This window comes from Thermobia domestica, chromosome 6, assembly GCF_964235325.1.
Source record: "Thermobia domestica chromosome 6, izTheDome1.hap1.1, whole genome shotgun sequence".
Lineage (NCBI taxonomy): Eukaryota > Metazoa > Arthropoda > Insecta > Zygentoma > Lepismatidae > Thermobia > Thermobia domestica.
Genome location: NC_137459.1, coordinates 123,646,166 through 123,665,559, shown reverse-complemented (window position 1 = coordinate 123,665,559; position 19,394 = coordinate 123,646,166). Strand labels below are relative to the sequence as shown.

At 35.0% G+C, this 19,394-nt stretch overlaps 1 protein-coding gene across 3 annotated transcripts in view; it reads left to right on the top strand.

Moving 5' to 3' along the window:
• The window catches only part of LOC145688180 (uncharacterized), a 156,979-nt gene extending 149,771 nt beyond the window's left edge, over nucleotides 1–7,208 (top strand). For all 3 annotated transcript variants that reach the window (XM_081762036.1, XM_081762039.1, XM_081762038.1), the window contains exon 4: nucleotides 6,931–7,208. In XM_081762036.1, the coding sequence (XP_081618162.1) occupies nucleotides 6,931–7,060 (130 nt within the window). In that variant the 3' untranslated portion in view covers nucleotides 7,061–7,208. The remainder of the gene's footprint in view (nucleotides 1–6,930) is intronic.
• The last annotated feature ends 12,186 nt before the right edge of the window (nucleotides 7,209–19,394 follow it).

Sequence of the window (19,394 nt, the reverse complement as noted above, 5' to 3'; positions counted from 1 at the left end):
AGACGAATGTACAGCACGAAGAAGAAAACTTCTATGCAGCTGCTCTAATAGTGGGTGAAATAGGTAAGAAAATGAAGAAGATAGAAATGAAGTCAACATGACAAACAAGCGTGAGTGGGTTGCAAATTGTATACGCCACTGAGAGTCAAGTATTGTGTTAAAAATTTCGATTAAAAGATGTCACTAGCCAATTGAGATTCAATGATCTTGAGTTTCCTCCAATGGAAAGTGTTGTATGTCAAATTACTTGTGAAAATTTCAGATTCAGTTTCTGTCGAATGCTTAGAAAATAACACTGTGCGATATTTCAATATATCGATTGATATTTTCACATATCGAACTTTTTCTGACCGATATATCAATGTTTCGATATATCGATATATGCCTATTGATATTTTTGACACTGTGATATTTACATATTTTTCGATGCTGTGATATTTCGATATTTTCGATAGTGCGATATTTCCATATTTTCCACATCATACAGTACATAAAAATGAAAGTGTTCTTGTGTAGGATTACATCACGAAAAACAGGCTGAACTGTTTGGAGAACTTCGTAATATAACCATCGCCTACTTCGCACTGCGTTTTGTATCACGTTCCTTTATAGGGGAGTTCAAAATGTGTATGCAAAAAATATAATATCTACCGAGGTCCTCAAGTTAGGACGATAAAATTCGATATATAACCTTCACATTAAAAATAAACGGACACACGTTGCAAGTTTATGAAAATTTCCATTTTAAAGGAGAAAGAGGGGGGCATTTTCTATATTTGTCACCACATTGAAAGCGAAGTAAATTGTTATTTGTGATCACGTCACGGGAAAAGGCTTATCACTTCAAATGGAGTGAGCTTACTTTCTTTAACCAAGGTCTTTACAGTGTCACTATGATTCAAGAACGTATCCTAAGCGAGTAGGAGATTCGAATTCTTTTGCTAAAAAGCAGTAACTTATCAGTTTCTATCATTATACTTTTATTGAAGTATGTGTTCTAACGGGGAAAGGGAATTCAAATATTTTTCATAAACCTATTCAGAATATTTCAGATAGTTTATTAGACTTCCAAACTATGCTATTCATAAGTCTTATAGAACGGTTCTGTCCGTCCGTTTGTCGATAGGTATCATAGTAAAAACGGTAAGAGATATTGAGAAGCGGAATTTTGCAGTCGATTTAGCATCCCAAGAATATGATCCATCTTCTCCGTTCACCATTTATTCAAACTAGAAGTGGTTCAAATTAGCCATTTCTGTTTTCAACATTTATCGTCATAGAACAAAAACGGTAAGGGAAAGCGACTAATTCCTTTTTGATATTTATTTAGAGTCCGAGAAAGAGGTTCTATCTTTGATCCTACTACTCTATTGTAACCAGGGTTCTCAAATGTCCCGGATTTTAAGAGACAGTCCCTCATTTTATGATTTTGTCTCGCGTCACTTTGATACGGGACGGCAAAAGTCCTGTATTTTGCCCAAATGACAAAGGATACCGAACAAAAAGCATTGCATTTCCTCGTCTGTCCGATTTGGGTAATTTTTGAATATGTTGAAGCTGAGGACCCCCAATCAATTGTTTATATGGGGCCAACTCCGTATGATCAACCCTATGCCCTCCAGAGGTCGCCAAGGGTCACACAACGTGTGTTGGTAGAGCTGGTTCAAACTTGGCATACAAAAAATAGTTGTGTGTTATACTGGGCTGCGGCAAATGAAGATAGTCCACGTACCGTACTTTTGGTGACCTCTGGAAGTTACAAGATTGGTCATAGGGAGTTGGCCCCATACAAACAATTGACGGGGGGTCCTCAGCTGGAACATACCCAAAAATCACCCAAATCGGACAGACGAGGAAATGCAATGCTTTTTGTACGGTGTCCTTTACCTCACACAACGACTTAAAAGTCCGCAATTTTTTGAGTTGAGTTTGGTGTATGGGTTTTTGCTTTCGAAAATATGGCCTAAAGTTTCATTGCTCATAATTCGAGAACCATAAGCCTGCATAACATTGTATTCCACAAGATTTTAAAGCACATTAAGTTCTACCACTATATCAAGTTTGATATCGATCGTATGGATTTTGGTATAGAGTTTTCTTCTCGAAAATATGACGCAAAATTCGACCGCTCACTTTATGCATATATCAGTCAATTGATATACTTGGATCATGTTCTCAAATGTACGGGTCAATATGTGTTTGTACCCTTGCAGTTATCAGGTAGCACATATGTTCATTAACTTTGTCCTTTGAAGTGTTGCCTATAGAAAATATAATTTTAAATTCCTTTTGTTCTGTTTCATTGCTGGATTACTTTCAATTTTATTCATTTTTTAAAATTGTAGTTTATTGCTCCTTTTCGTTACTAACATAAGGTTATAAAAATGAGACCTACTAGTTAGAGTGGGATCCTTAATTCAATTTCAAAGCTGAATTTCTATACTTTTTTTTTTGAGTTGTTGGAGTGAGAACTAAAGGAAATCAATATTGCAAGCAAATACAGTCAGAGAAATGCGAGTTTGACCATTTTCGAACATCAATCTACGAAATTTGATAGAAGATTAAAGTTATCCGAAAAGAAGGAGTCATGTCTTTCTGTTCATGGCATAAACCACGGATAAGTGTGAAACAGAAGCAACTTTTTGTATAAAAGAATACAAAGAAAGAAGACTATACTAGAAGAATTTACTTCTGATAAACCCCAACTTTCGTTGCAAAAGAAATTTGAAGTTGAGGTCTTTAGCACTACGTTTGATTCCACCATAGAAGTTGATTCCATCAGAGTTTGCAAGACAGATTTACCTAACGAAATGAAAGAAGTATCAATAGAGTTCTTTCTACAGCCCAGCCAGGAATATTGCTGAACTTCAAGATGAAGAAACAAGCGAAGCAGGTATTCAATTATGCAAATATAACAGTGACGAAATAACTAAGGACATTGTAAAAGAGCTCCTGTGTTTGAAGAAATCGTTTCCCAGGATATGAGATAAAGATTCTTTGACCTTTTCTTGCGACATCCTGAAGTTTATAATTTCTGGCAACCTTCCGAAAATGTGCCAAATACTACCATTGCTTATCGCATATTCTTGACCATACCTATAAGTGTCGGGAATTGTGAAAGAAGCTCTTCTAAACTGAAAATAATCAAAAACTATCTCGATTAACAATGAGTGAGGACAAACTGAGCAGACTAGCTATAAAATCAGAAGCAGCATTCAAGTTAGATTTGAACCAAGTGATCCAGATTTTTGCAACAAGGATGGTGTGAAGAGCAGCAAAGTGTTGAAAATTCTGCGGGTTTTATTCTCGTCGCAATCTTTACTCTTACTTTAAGTGTATAGATAGTATGACTAGTTCGATATATATATATATACATTTTGTACTTCTTTTTAAAGATAGGCCAATACACAGTATTTTCTTGCTTTTAGTTAATCATATAAAATAATAAATTATTTTAAAATATGAAATCAAAAGAGACGTAGCTAGAGAATTCGGTACCCCCTATACTCACCTTACATTTTTTTCCTTCCTTCCTCTTTTTTCTTCTCTTTTCTTTTTTCTTTTTCTTTACAAATAAGAGAAGCAGATTTGTTGTTATCAAGGATGTTATAAAGTATTTTATAACATCCTTGGTCGTTATGCTACGCTGAATTTTTACCAAGCTGCTTGAACAGACCATTGTAACAACCAAAAGCGATCATTTATGTGTAAAAGCTGTTTTCATTACGTTTATTTTGGACTTTTTGTTAAACTTGACAAACTATCTTTGGTTGTATATAGATCCACTGGGAGAACAGTTATGAAAATTTACAACTATTTACAACATTTCATACTATCAATAAGAAAAGAAATTTCAATACATTAGAAACTATGTGCTTTTAGAATGTTCGAAGTAGGTGACAGGATTAATTTCCAGTAATAATTGTACACATTTGCAATTTTATTCTGTATAGGAACACATAAATAGGAATTTAATTTCGATAGTTTTACAATAAAACATATTTTGTGAAACGTAAGGGAAGTTCAGAAGGAGTCTTCTTTGCGAATTTCTTAATATTGATCGATGGAGGTGAAGAGTATGTTTAGTGTTTGTAGTTAATATGGTTTGGCTACTATGTGTGTTTGAAATTATAGTAATTACTTAATTTCTTAATGAATGAAAATTCTGAACTTTCATTATTAACACTATTATAATTATTTATTACTTATTGTTAACACATTAAGAATACACTAACACACATACACACAGGTATATATATACAAAAAATACATATAATGTGTGTATATCTTTTGTATGTATGTAGATAGATAAAAAATATCACACAACTAAATACGTATGCACAAACAAAATCCTAGTGATACAAGTAGTAGATGGAGAAGTGATCCCAATAAATTTCTTCAAATTGAAAGGTTTTCATACGTCAATGGAATAAAAAAAAATCACTGGTAGTGACCAGTATTTGAAGAAAGATGAAATTCGTTGGGTTAAGTTCTGACCCGTTAAGCACCTATTCTACGCCTGTTTCAAGTTCGAAAATGTTATTATTCCCCTTGTTTACCTTCCTTTCAGTGCCGGACTGGCCACGTTGGCTACTTGGCAATCGCCAAGGGCCCAAGGCGCAAGGGGTCCCGCAGGGATCACGAGGCGCGGGACCTGTAGGTCTTGGTCGAATTTTGGCGATCACAAATTCTTTCCTAAGTCTTCGTACAAAAAACGTTGTGGAAGCCTAAGTTCGTCTTTCCGAAAGAAGTCTTCTTGGGCCCCTCTTGTTCATATCAGTACGGCCCCGTAAGGCAGTAAACTTCGTACTTAGCAAAGGCCCCCTCTAGTCCGTAACGGCCCCTTGAGCTTATTCGCTTTCACCTGTTGTCTCATGGGTCCACCGTTCATATATACTACCGAACTCCCTTCTCCAGGCTCTCCTCTGGAAAATGTATTATTGTAATGATTGTCTCAGTATTATTGTAACATTTTTTGCGAACTGTTTTGTTTTGTTCAACATATTATATATATATATATATATATATATATATATATATATATATATATATATATATATATATATACTCCCTCCATATATATTTACATGGAGGGCCTTTAAAAAGCTGCGCCAAGGGCCCTCAACTTGGCCAGTCAGACACAGCTTCCTTTTTAATATTTCCTCCCGAGCAGCAGCTTATGTGTCCTTTACTCCTCTCATTTTTCATACTTTCATTCTCACCGTCGTGATTAATCCAATTGGGTAGAAAAACGTGATTAACTAACCAAACTTATCATCATCAAAACGCCGAACATGTATTCCAGACTGACAGTTTCTGATTTTGAAAACACCACTGCGTACACCATAAGTCGTTACTTGGCAACATGTATATCAGATTGTCATTAAGAAATCATGTATAATAACTTTCTTTTAAGTATTAAGTAAAAACTTGTTACCGTTATTGAAAAGTTTGGATTGCGAGCGTAGCGAGCTAGAAAATTTTTATCAAATTTATTTCTTTCAAACCGAGAACAATATTGACTTAATAGGGCACCAATACTTTTACGGGGCGACGCGTCGTTTACTCATTTCCAACACTTTTTCTTTATTCTTGTTCGTTCGGCGCCCTCTCATTATCAGCGCCCAGGGCGACTACTCCACTCGCCTTCCCCCCTAGTTCTGGAAAACAGTAAACAGAAAAGAAATCACGCATGGTCAGTCCCATGCTCGAGCAAAGTGAGAGGCGTTTACTAGTTGTTCGATCCCTTAGTTTCTTCTATTTCAAGTGATAAAGCTAAGAAAAGACCCATATCTTTGGGACAGAACTTTAAAGAAAGACGGTAGATATCAATTTTCTATAAAAGTTATCCACATGATGGTAGCCCGCGTTGCAATGGCGACACTATATTCCATTCTATACAAGCTGGTAGGAGACCAAAACAAAACTTGCCCCTACCACGCTTTTCTTCTTCTTTCTTTTTTCTTTCTTTTCTTTTGTTTCTTTCTTTGTTTTTTGAAGTCTGTTAATCTGAAGTCTTGCTGGACCTCTTATCAACAACAAATCCCACAGTTTGCCAACCACTTCTCTCCCTTGCCTTGGAGCTAAGGCAAATTAAATTGCGATTTCACGTAACTCTTGTGTAGGGTATGTCCTCTAGCAAATTGTGTTCCAGAATAGCCACTCACATTTTGATTTTAGCCCCCCAAAAAATACCTGGAATAAAGCCTGGAGCTAGTGTAGTAAAACTGACTGAGCTTTTAAAAGTTATAGCTAAATTACATTTTACATCGAATCTTCGAAGTTTCCTTTCTAAAGCGTAAAATACTGATGCACAGAAACCCCTGAGGCCGGCCGGATATTAACCAGATGACAGGACAACCGAGCTGAGGTTCAGTACTGTGAGCAATGCAGCAGTGCCTTGTATCGCATATTCACTCAAGCACGCACTAGACAAAAGCCTCTCCAACGCTGTGATAGAGACACATAGTTAACACATATAGTCATACACTCTCTATGCACCTCCTCCTGTCTCTCTTTGCCTCGCCATGGCTGGCCTTCCTCTGGTTAACATGCGCCCGGCTTCAGACTCGTAAGTCATATATACGTCTGAGTAACTTTAAAAGTGGTCGAGAATTTGCGCTCAAAATATTCAGTTATTGTGGAAATTTAGGTTTGATTTAAAAAATGAGCTTATTTGAAAAATCAAGGTGTGGAGCACACAAACACACAAGTAAAGCTATCAAGTAAACCTTTCTGTTAGTCTTTTCCTGTCTTTTTTTATTTTTCGGTTAAAATTTAATCGAAATAACTATAAATAATCTTATTACAAACATATATGTATTTTGAACTTAAAATTAAGTAGAGTTCTATTCAATAGGAAAATAGGAATATATGGGGGAAAATATCCAGTTGGAATGATGTCTCATGTTTCGAATTAATTAATTTCAGGGCTCTGGAAATGATACTACCTTCTTCATTAGCTAAACAAGTACTTGGGTTCAGACGTGCGATGATCAAAAAGGACAACTGCACTCTTATACAGTGTACAAGGAAACCACAAAAGAGTGATAAAACATAGCAGTAAACTTGGTAAAAGTGCTATCGTATTGCATTAAGAACATTTCAACACATTGTCGACCTCATTATTATTTATTTGCTGAATCATTCATGTACATTATCTTCCTTATATGTAAGAAACTAACTCAATAAAATCATTTCTATCTTTATCTAGACTAGTCATAATTTTCATTTCTTTATCCCTATAAGATGTTTGCGATTTCCCTTTCATCAGCCTTTTATGTTTGAAAGATGTGGGAGATTATGAAAATTATGACTTCTATTATTTTGATGAAAACGATGAGTCCTATGATTTTGCTCCAGGTCCTCGTGTACATTTAGGTTGCGAAGGACAGGACAGTTTTGTTAGTTCCGAACCTCTAGTCAGGTTCGGTCATGAGAAATCTCTATTCCGCTTAGTAACTCTTTGAAGCACGGTGGTACTTATATTGTACCACATTTTAGATAACGTTTTAGTAACACCGTGCTGCAAAGAGTTAAATTTATACACATGAGAACTTCATCCTCTTGAATGCAACCAAGCAATAATTGTTAGACTCAAAATTCTACGGAATTTTCAAGTGTCACGAACAAGTTTTTGTCGTCTGACTTTTAATTACCCTAATCTTTAAACTGAAAATTGTAGTAGTAGGCTAATCCAAAATCAATTCCTTATTGCACTTAAGTCTCATTCATTAAATGAATCCGAGTGTTGGACCATAGCTGTCATATGTGATATAACCCTAGCAGTAGGGCTCTCCGTATATGCAGTCGAGTGAGCAAAATTTTTTGTGAAGCCATAGGTCAAAGGTCAATGACCGACGGGTACCTAGGAACACCCCGTCTACATTTTGGAGGGGTACCTTGGACCACTCTCTAAATTTCGGCAGAGGTACTCCCACGCGCAAAAAAAATTGCGCGTATACTGTAAATCACGATTTTTCTCAATTATTTCATTTTCCTTATGTTTATGGGTAAAATTCAGTTATTACTATGTTGAGATAATAGAAAGCAATCCATCTGAGGAGATGTTTCCAAAAAATATAATAAAATAATAAAAATATAAGCAAAAAACAAAATTATGTTCGGTATTGTGTATACTGGCAATAATGATTTCGAGGGAATTTTTGGAGCAGCACAGCACGATTGTAAAGGGAATTACAGAATTGGTAACAGAACAGGGGGACAGTTGAATCAAGGAACAGGAAAGTGGAGTAAAATATTGCATTTATTGGCTTAAATCTAGGGTGTAAATTGTCTGCCAAATATAAATTAGCTTCTGTAACGAAGATGTTGTACGGAAATATATAAACAAAGAGAAAAACTGTTGTCTTAAGTTTGGAAGTGACATGCTCTATAGCCATGAGCATTTATTTCTTAAGAAAAAAAATAAGCATCAAAAGAAAGTCTGTGTGGTCAAGTGGGTAGAGTGACGGACTAGTAATTCTTATACTATTTTGACCCCAGATCGAATCTCATCCAATCCTGTTAATTTTTTTTACGAAACATTATAGAAATGTATAATTTGTATGTTAATAAAAACTGAAACAATACAATAAAGAAATAACTTTTTGTTTCCTCTGATGACGTATTTATTTAGAATTAGGTTACTATTAGTAATAGCCATTGCTTTCAGTTTATGCTGTTATATAGCTTCTTTTATCATCCTCTTTTCTTGAAAAAAAAAAACAAATTTGTCTCCAATAAATTATGAAAAATATATATAGACAGAAACAGACATATTAGTATCAAACGTGATTTATCGTGATGAAATAAACAAGTTTCCCGTTATTAAAAAAGAAAACTTAGAAAATCATGAATTTGGTCTTTAGGTTTTTAGCATGCTATATATATTCTTTATAAGACTATACTTTATAAGGCAAGATGTGCGATCATACCCACAAATTTAGCTAGTGGATGAAAGATGTTTTCAGCACAAATATTTTACAGGTCTAGGTGCATGAAACACCAATACGCTATGGTCTTGACCTTCGTTTATTTCACATTATTATCCGACATATCACAGCAGGTAAAAAGCAGCATCAATCGGCAAGAAAAACTGCAAGTTGTGGTCTTAGTCTGTTTTTGATGCTCCGGACTCGATCGCCTAGCACGCCCGTCTATACCTTGACTCATACGTCTATCATTCAGTGCAGGCACATATCCAGCTTTACTTTTCGGAGGGGGTCCGACACGAAAGCTCGTAAGCACGTAATTCTAATGTTTCAAAAATATCAATAATAATAATAATAATAATAATAATAATAATAATAATAATAATAATAATAATAATGCAACAGTTCTGTATTTCTCTTAAACATTTCTTACTTTTTATTTATGAACCGGTCAAACTGCATTCTAACACAAACGAAATCAAAAAAATATTTTCTAGAGACATGTAAGGAAAACTGTCTGCTACGTATATCACATAACAAAAATAGCAAATGGCAATGAGTGTATCGTTCTAATACAGTAATGTTATAAACAGAACGGAAACGAAATTGTAATCCCATTTAAAAGTGTTCTTTAATTCCACCTGGTATCAATGGCATTACGGTATATTCTTACAAGTAACACTTCCCAAGTGTAACACTCCGATTTTGATAAAATTTGACAGGCAGATACTACACATAAAATAAACGAATACATGCTTTTTTTATTTTCTGCGGAAAAACGGTTTTAGGGGGCAGAAGCCCTCACCCAAAATTTTGAAACTTAACGCCCGAAATACAAAAAAAAAGTGGACCAAAGTGAACGAAATTGTGCACAGATATGGCAGACGTAAAATGAAGGAATTCGTGTTTTGTATTTTCCTGGAAAAACGGTTAGGTGGGGCACAGACCCCTCCAAACCTTTGATCATGAAATATCAAAAGTGCTAGTAACAATATGTCTGATGTGTGTAAAGGACGAAGAATTCCAGCGACACTTTGTGTATGGACAATTGGCAAAAACTAAACGAATACCTGTTTTTTTTTATTTTCTGCGGAAAAATGGTTTTAGGGGACAACAGCCCCCATCCAAAATTTTGAAAGTTGACGCCCGAAAGGCAAGAGGAAGTGAACCGAAATGAATGAAATTGTGCAAAGATATTGTAGACGAAAAATGAGGGAATACGGGTTCCGTATTTTCCTGCAAAAAAAAAAAATAGAAAAAGAAAAGAAAAGAAAAGAAAAGAAAAGAAAAAAAGAAACGAAAAGAAAAACGTTTGGGTGGGACACAGACCCCTCCAAAACTTTGATCGTGAAATATCAAAAGTGCTAATAATAGTATGTCTGAAGTGCTTAAAGGACATGAAGAATTTGAACGACATATTGTGTAGGGACAATACGCATAAAACAAACGAATACGGGTTTATTTTCTGCGAAAAAATGGTTTTAGGGGGCAGAATTCCCCACCCAAAATTTTGAAATCGTGCATAGATATTCTAGACGTAAATTGAGGTAATTGTGTTTCGTATTTTCCTGGAAATAAAGCGGTTGAGTGGGGAACGGACCTTCTAAGCTGTTGATTACGAAATATTAAAAGTGCAAATAAGTATACGTCAGAAGTTCCTAAAGAGTATGGAGAATTGCAACGAAACTTCGTATAGGGACAATTTGCAAAACAATAAATGAAATGCGTTTTAATTTGTACGACAAAACAGTGTTGGGGCCTAGAGCCTCTCAAAAAAAAAAAGAAAAAAAAAAGAAAAGAAAAAAAGTAAATATTACCGTAAAAGTGCAGGAAGGAATGGACCGAAGCAAATGAAAATGTGTGTAGATATTGTATAGACTGTATGTAAAATAAGGACTTTCGTGTTTTTAAGATGTCCCTATCAATTTTGGCACATCAACAACAAACAGGAAATTAATCGGCACGTGTTTTTGTTTATGCGGAAAAACATTATAAGGGTTAAAGTTGCCTCGTGATATACTACAAAATACGCTAACTGTTTGTGCTTGTTGTTGATCTGCCAAATTTGAAGAAATCTGATGGAGACGCTTGTGAAACACGAGAGGCTTTATTTTTCATATCCAATATCTACAGACAATTTCATTCGCTTCGGTCCAATCCTTCCGACACTCAACGCCTCGGTCCACTCAACAGTTTTTTTTTTCTTTTCAGGAAAATACGAAGCACATATTCCCTCATCTTACCTCTACAACATTTGTGAACAATTTCCTTCAGTTCGGTCCATTTCTTCTTTCCTTTCTTGCGTCCAATTTCAAAATTCTGGGTGGGACCTTTTGCCCCCTAAAACCGTTTTTTCGCAGGAAATAAAAAAGGCCGTATCTGTTTATTTTTTGCTTATTGTACTAACACAAAGTTTTGTTCCAATTCTTCGTGTAAATTTAGGCACTTCTGGCATACTGTTATTAGCACTTTTGATATTTCATGATCAAAGGTTTGGACGGGTCTGTGCCCCACCTAACCGTTTTTTCCAGAAAAATACAAAACACGTATTTCCTAATTTTATGTCCGCAATATCTGTTCACAACTTCGTTCACTTTGGTCCACTTGTTTTTGTCTTTCGGGCGTCAACTTTCAAAATTTTGGGTGATGGCTTTTGCCCCCTAAAACCGTCTTTCAGCAAAAAATAAAGAAGCACTTATTTGTTTATTTTATGTGGAGTATCCACCTGCCAAATTTTATCAGAATCGAGTGTTACACTTGGAAAGTGTTACTTGTTAGAATTATAACAACAACGCATTGTCCAGAGTTTGGACACTGACTCAAAGTAATCTGACATAAAAGAACCTCGAAAGGGAAAAAGTAGGTTTATTAAAAAGTGCTTGAGGATTGGTAAGGGACAGCTTCCAGGACCTCACGCTGGATACGTCACTGAGTCAATGCATTGTATTTGTTTCTTGCAAAACATGATAATTAGATGCGTAATATGTAAAATTATATCATAGTTTGACTTTTAATAGGTCATTTTTTAGAACGGACCGGAATTTTTAGAACGGACCCGGCCCGTCCCCTTTAATTTATAATCTATAGGCATTAGCGGATTAAGGGCGGAGCCAATGGAGCCCAGGCTTTGGAGCCCCAAGCTCAGGGGGCCCTTTAAAATCCCTCTGTTTAATACTAAAATATAGTAATCAACTTATTATATTATAGGCTTCAGACCGATGCTATTTTTTCCCCCGCTCGTTACGCTCGCGGTATCGCTAGATTTAAGTCTTTCTATCAGCAGCATTTACCTGTTAATAATGAATGCAATTATTTAATTGTTAATAATGAACTTAACTAAACTAATTATTCTAAACTTGGAGCACATTCAAATATTACAGCATAGTTCTCGGTAGTTCCATAAGCCTATGAGGCTGTGGAAGGCAGAAAAGAAAATTTATGCACTGGAACTATTCTTAACATAGGGCCCCCTTAAAACAGTCGGTTCTAGGTCCCCAAAAGCCTTAATCCGCCCCTGTCTATAAGCAATATTTCACGAAAAGCTGGTATTTTTTAACAAATAATCGTTCGTCATCAAGTTTTCATAAAGTAGTCCCTTCTCCTTTAAGTAATTTCAGAGCCCACGGTGTTTCAGTGGTAGAGCGTTCACCTCTGGTGCATGGAGTCCTTGGTTCGATCTATGCTCGCGCCAAGTGAACCTTGTGCTGGACAAACACTGTGCTTGGGTTTTCTCGAGGTTCTCCAGTTTTATCCCACTTTCTTCAATCTATCATTTCATTCATTTCTTATCATCACTGTCTCCTTTAGCCTATCCGGCATAATCGTGGGACGTAAAACTTAAAGATTTCATTTCAAATCATTTCAATCAAAAAAACAGTTGCAGGAAGTATGTAATTTCGAATAAAACAAACTACTATATACAATTCTGAGTATATTATTCTTTTATGAAATTCTCGCGAACCTTATTTCATAATCGAAGCGTAAGAAGACTAAATTCACTCTCTTATTATTATATATCCATTTCAATTGAAGCAGTTGGAATAGTTGGAAAAAAATAAAAAAAATAAAAAAAAACATACCCTATATTCCAGTGTGCCACAATCGGTATAACGCGGCACACTGGTGTGTCCAGCAAAGTGAACTGTGTGACGCAAACTTTTTCGTATTATTTGCAAGAATATTTGTCGAGCTTCTGTTATTTATTATTATTATTATTATTATTATTATTATTATTATTATTATTATTATTATTATTATTATTATTATTATTATTATTATTATTATTATTATTATTATCAACGATTCTTCCATGGATCAGCTGTCTGTATACGGTTAAGCAACCGCAAGTATCACATTGAGGGAATGAGTATAATTATTTACTTTAATAGTAATACAAAATCTATTTGCTTGTATATTCTACGTCACATCTCTTGGACGAATAACTGCATCCGTCTAGAAAGCTAGGACTAACAACAAAGGGATCCGAAGTTGTGACCACACACCGCCCCAAATCGTGACTGCCACAAGTTCCCTTCTACGTCTTAGCACAATAAGGGCTGTTGCGTTCAGGGAGAGAGAGAAACAACTTAATTCCATTGCAGTTATATGCTTATTAAATGTTAACTTATATTTATAAATTATGTAAGTGATCGTATCTTTTTCTGTTTTATTATTATTATTATTATTATTATTATTATTATTATTATTATTATTATTATTATTATTAATTCTTATTATTATACATTTCTTATTACGTTGATTGCCATGTGTATGGAATTCCATACACACGGCTCTCCTGTGCAGTAGAGCGTGATTATTTTCCATACGCAAACAATGTAGATATTCCAAGTTTGTTGTGTTCGTTCTATAGCTGTGTATGTAATTAGATACATATGGCGTAGAAATCAAAATTTAATGTCCATGCCACGTATATGCAAAACCATACACAAAGACATTTATGAACAAAGACATTGAGTTTGAGTTTAACGTCTCGCTCAGCAACGAAGCTATATGAGACGTCGCGTCGGCCTACTGATTAACGTGGACTCCGAAGCACGTGAGCTCTCGCCGGGAATCGAAGCCGGGTCTTCCACGCCAAAGGCGCGTACGCTAACCGCTTAGCCACTAAGGAGCTCATGAACAGAGACATTTAAAACAAAGGCGAAAACAAAGATGTGTGATGTGATTTTGAGTTTAAGGTCCCTTTCAGCAGCGAGGCTATATGAGACGTGGACCTACTGATTAACGTAGAATCCGAACCACATGAGCTCCCGCCGGACGAAAACAAAGGCCTTTGGAATTGACAATAATCGTTTGGACATTTCAGTCGCACCTACCTAATATTAACAACGTTTCTACGATAATTTCGTAACATTGTATTATTTCTTTTGTTGATTAGCTTGGTTAGGCTTATTTAAACACTGTTTTCTTTGCACCGACGTGTCACATCTCTTGGATGAAAATACACTAGTTCTCACTAGAAATCAAATCCAGAACCAATGCACTTGAACCATTTGGCCACAACAAGGCACATTTAAAAAGAAGTTTCGATTTTGTTCGGAAAATTGTGATTAGGCGTAACATTAAAAAATATATTTAAGAAAGGATACGGAGCAAACGCACTGTACTTTCTCGCTCGATTTTTTTACACTGTCTTATGTTAGACTGTAACTATTATTGAAACATTTATTTGGGAAATTGCGAATAAAATAATGTTTTGGAAAACTTTGCTAGAAGAAACTTCAGGCCCAAAAGTAAAGTACCCATTGGTCATATTTTCGTTAGAAATAACTCGATCCATATATTAGAATTATTAAGGATATAATTGTATGTGAACTATAAGCAAAAGCGTCTGAGTAATTTCTGAGAAAATCATGAAAAAGGTCACCCCCAAGAATAAATTATCCCTTGTGGATCTTTTCAGGACAAACGAACTATGCTATATTGTTAGTGTTTTTGTAAAACATTTATTTATGAAATACGAACACAATCGCCTGAGTCGTTCTTGAGAAAATCGCAGGGTAAAACTTACTGTCAAAAGTAATATACCATTTCTAGTTTTTCCGGATGAGGGAATTATACCATATAGCTAGGTTATTTATGTCACATGTATTTATAAAATATGAACAACAAACATCTCCTGAGTGTTTTTTTAGGAAGGTCATCGGGAAAAGCTTACCCCCAAAGGTAAACTCTTCTATCTGTAATTTTGACAGTATATCGAGTAATTTTTAAGCAAATCGTCGGGAAAAAATTCACTGTCAAAGTATCTCTTTTGGATTTTTCTTTTCGGAACAAGCGAGCTATACCATATTGTAAGATTATTACAGAAAATATTTTACTGAAATTAGAACCAATTTGTCTCAGTTATTACTGAGAAAATTGTCCAAAAAATTCAACCCTTGAGAAAACCACTTCTTCTGTATGTTATTGGAAAAACGATTTATGCTGTATGTTAGTTTATTAATGAAACATTTCTCTACGAAATATGAACAAAATTGCCTGAGGCGTTAATGGGAAAACTATCGGGGTAAAGCTCACCCTAAGATTAAGCTACTCCTTCGAACGAGTTGTTTGTTCGGTTATTAATGATACGTTTATTTATGAAATGTGGTTAAGAAAATTCTGCAAAAAGAACGTATACCATACAGTAAATTACACCATATATATTTTTTCAAAAAAATTATTCATATACGGTGGAGATTCGTTAATAAAATATATATTTATAAAAAGTAAATAAAATCGTCACAGCTTTTTTACTTGAGAAAATTGAATTGTTTTAAATTTTAATCCTTCAGTAAATTACCCTTACTTTTAGATGTCGAAGGACATAAAATTCGAAAGATAATATGTTATTAAAACGTTATGTCTAGAATTCGGTCCAGATACGTTGAACAGTATGGCCTCTATTTGAGTGCGGGTAAAAGCGTGACGAACCGAGAGACGAATAGATGGACAGACATCGAAAAATCCTTTTTTCGATATGTAGGAGCCATGTAACTTGAATTCATTGAAATCTGGTATTCGGTTTTTATAACTATAACCACACTTTCTTCTTTCGTCGCTCGAATGTGAAAACGATAGGCCTACACCGACACGTAATGTGATAATTTGTAATCCCAAAATTTTAATTTGTTATGTTTAATGTGTTGTCACGCTAGAAAAAGAAGTTTATGCATGTTAGATCATTTTATTATCAGTTTTTCAAGCTACTGTATAATTCGTCGGAAGCATTCGTGTTATTCACAAAGAGAGCTGTAAAATTTAGTTTTGTTTAAAGAAAGCATTCTTGATTTTTTTTTACACAGACTTGCATTTGTTGCACTTGTTGATATGAAACAAAAGGAGAGAGAGAGAGAGAGAGAGAGAGAGAAAGAGTCAATACTCTAAAAAAGAACACACACACACAGAAACACTAGAACAGACAACGAGGTATGGCTGTGATTGTGTTCGTCACGCTGTGTGTAAAGCTGCAGGTCGCGCTTGTTTTGTTCTTTACAGACACACTCGCAGTGAGTTGAAGTTTGAAGTTACTTCTGCTGTGTTAAAAAAAAACGGAGAGGGAATGATTAAGCATACCATACCATAAACTAAAAACAATCGCTATTAGTAATAAATAGTAAGCTAATTCTGAATAAATACGTCATCAGAAAAACAAAAAGTTATTTCACTATTATATTGTTTCGGTTCTTATTAACATAAAAATTATACACTTTCTAAAATGTTTTGTAAAGAAAAAAATTTAACAGGATCGGATGGGATTCGATCTGGGGTCAAAACAGTATAAGAATTACTAATCCGTCACTCTACCCACTTGACTACACAGACTTTTTTTTGTTACCTGTTTTTTTCTTAAGAAATAAATGCTCATGGCTATAGAGCATGTCACTTCCAAACTTAAGACAACAGTTTTTCTCTTTGTTTATATGTTTCCGTACAACATCTTCGTTACAGAAGCTAATTTATATTTGGCAGACAATTTACACCCTAGATTTAAGCCAATAAATGCAATATTTTACTCCACTTTCCTGTTTCTTGATTCAACTGTCCCCCTGTTCTGTTACCAATTCTGTAATTCCCTCTACAATCGTGCTGTGCTACTCCAAAAATTCCCTCGAAAACATTATTGCCAGTATACACAAAACCGAACATAATTTTGTTTTTTGCTTATATTTTTATTATTTTATTATATTTTTTGGAAATATCTCCTTAGATGGATTGCTTTCTATTATCTCCACATACTAATAACTGAATTTTACCGATAAACATAAGGAAAATGAAATAATTGCGAAAAATCGTGAGCTACAGTATACGCGCATTTTTTTGCGCATAAGAGTACATAGGACCACCCCACTTAGGTTAGGTTAGGTTAGGTTAGGAAATTGTCAAATCTAAAAATTGGGTATGGTAGCCTAGAACTCAGATATGTATCACTATAAGTTTTGGGGGTCTATCTCCTTCCATTTCATGGGTAAAAAAATGCTAAAAATTCATATTTTGGAGGCTTTTGAGTCCCCTTTGATGAGGTCTTATTACCTTATATAGTTATATAGGCATGTACAAGGGTCCATTCCCTTTCATAAGACATGGGTACATTGATGCACCCATTTCAAAATTTGTGAGTGGTACCTTGGCCCACCCCTTAAATTTTAGAAATTGCCTAATTTAAAAATTTGGTGTAATAGTATAGGATCTTTTTAAATACCAATATAAATTTCGGTGGTCCATCTCGTTCCCTTTCATGGGTAAAACTTGCCAAAAATTAGTACGACCACGTGTTCGGTTATTAACGTAATGATGAGAGTTATTACCTAATATGGTTATACTGGTGTGTACAGGAGCCCATTTCCTTTCATAAGCATGGATAATTTGCCTTACCTCCTAAATTTTGGGAGGGGTACGTTGGATCACCCGATTAAATTTCAGAAATCGCCAAATTTAAAAATTGTTAGTAGTAGTATAGGATCATGTTATGTACTTTTGTAGATTCACGTGGTACCCTAGTACCCTTTCATGGGTAAAAAAAGTGCCAAAATATAACTGTAAGCAATACTTTGTATCATGTGGAAGGTGCTCGATGGACATAATTGATAATCTTTGATGAGGTCATATTACCTTATATGGGTGTGTCGAGGGATTCATACCGTTTCAGAAGGCATGGGTAAATTGATGCTTCCCTTGGAAGGGGTACCTAGTGTCATCCCTTTCAATTTAAGAATTGCCTAAACAAAAATTTGGTAAGATCCTTCGTAAATTTTGGTAGTTCATCTTGTATGTCAAATATTAGTAGGATCACTTGGTTGATGATTGACCTTTGATGAGTCTTTAATATCTTGGGCGAGAATGGGGCGCGATCCATTCTCTTTGATACGACCAGGATACATTGTGTAAATTGTAAATTTTGAGACCACTCCTGGTCATAACCTCTCTAGGAACCACTATAAATTTTGATTGGTCCTGCTTATTCCTTTTTATAGCTAAAAGTTATCAAGGTGTAAGCAATATGTTATATTATTGATCTTGAGGATTGGAATCCAAGTCATGGGTACATTGATACGCATCTTTGGGAGGATCGCCCTTGTACAAACTTGGAAATTGTCGAAAAACAATAGTTGGTTCTCTAGGACATTTGTTATGGGTCAGATGGAAATTTTGAACAAGGTTCATGACCGTTCTCGTCTTATATTGCATACTTCTTAAGGAGAACAGTAATTTAAATATGATAATGTTGTACGATCTTGTTTCATGTACAATATTGATAGTATACCTTTGAATTAGAATGAAAAAATAAAAACTCATAGATGAGCATAAAACGTATTTTATTCATTTTTTCTGGTTCCTTCTTCTTGATACACTAAGGCATTGACAATGTTTGTAGTTATATTAGATGTCGTTTCATTGCAGATACACATTTTTGTATTGCTTGTTTTCTTGGTTAGACCTTTTCTTCTTCTTCTTCTTCTACTGCCTCTTCTTGATTGTGATTATTTGTTTCAATGTCAAGTAGCATGGCACTGGTTTGCAGTTTTTTATTGTGAGTTCTCCAAAGAGAACGAGGAAAAAAGATTATTATCGAAATAGATGATGATATAAACAAAACATGTAAAAATGAACTCAGAATGATAAATATCATAAAACTATTTGGAAGGTGTATTGGAGCAATCTACGTTCATTGAACTGGGTTATCATTGTGAACAAGTATTGAATTTTACGCAGGGATTTTCCTTGAGCCACATACGGTTGATCCAAAACTTTGCATTTGACTATTATTATATTTATAATACATACAATGGAGTTTTAAGAATACAATGTGTTGCGGTACGTAAGGAGGAAGTCCGTAGCTGTTAAAATATTCTCCATAACTACGATTTTCAATATAAATCGCAATCCAATTGCTTTCGATTTTTGTTGATGGATCTGTATTCACAATTATTGCCAGAGTGAGAGAAATCCGTGAGGGCA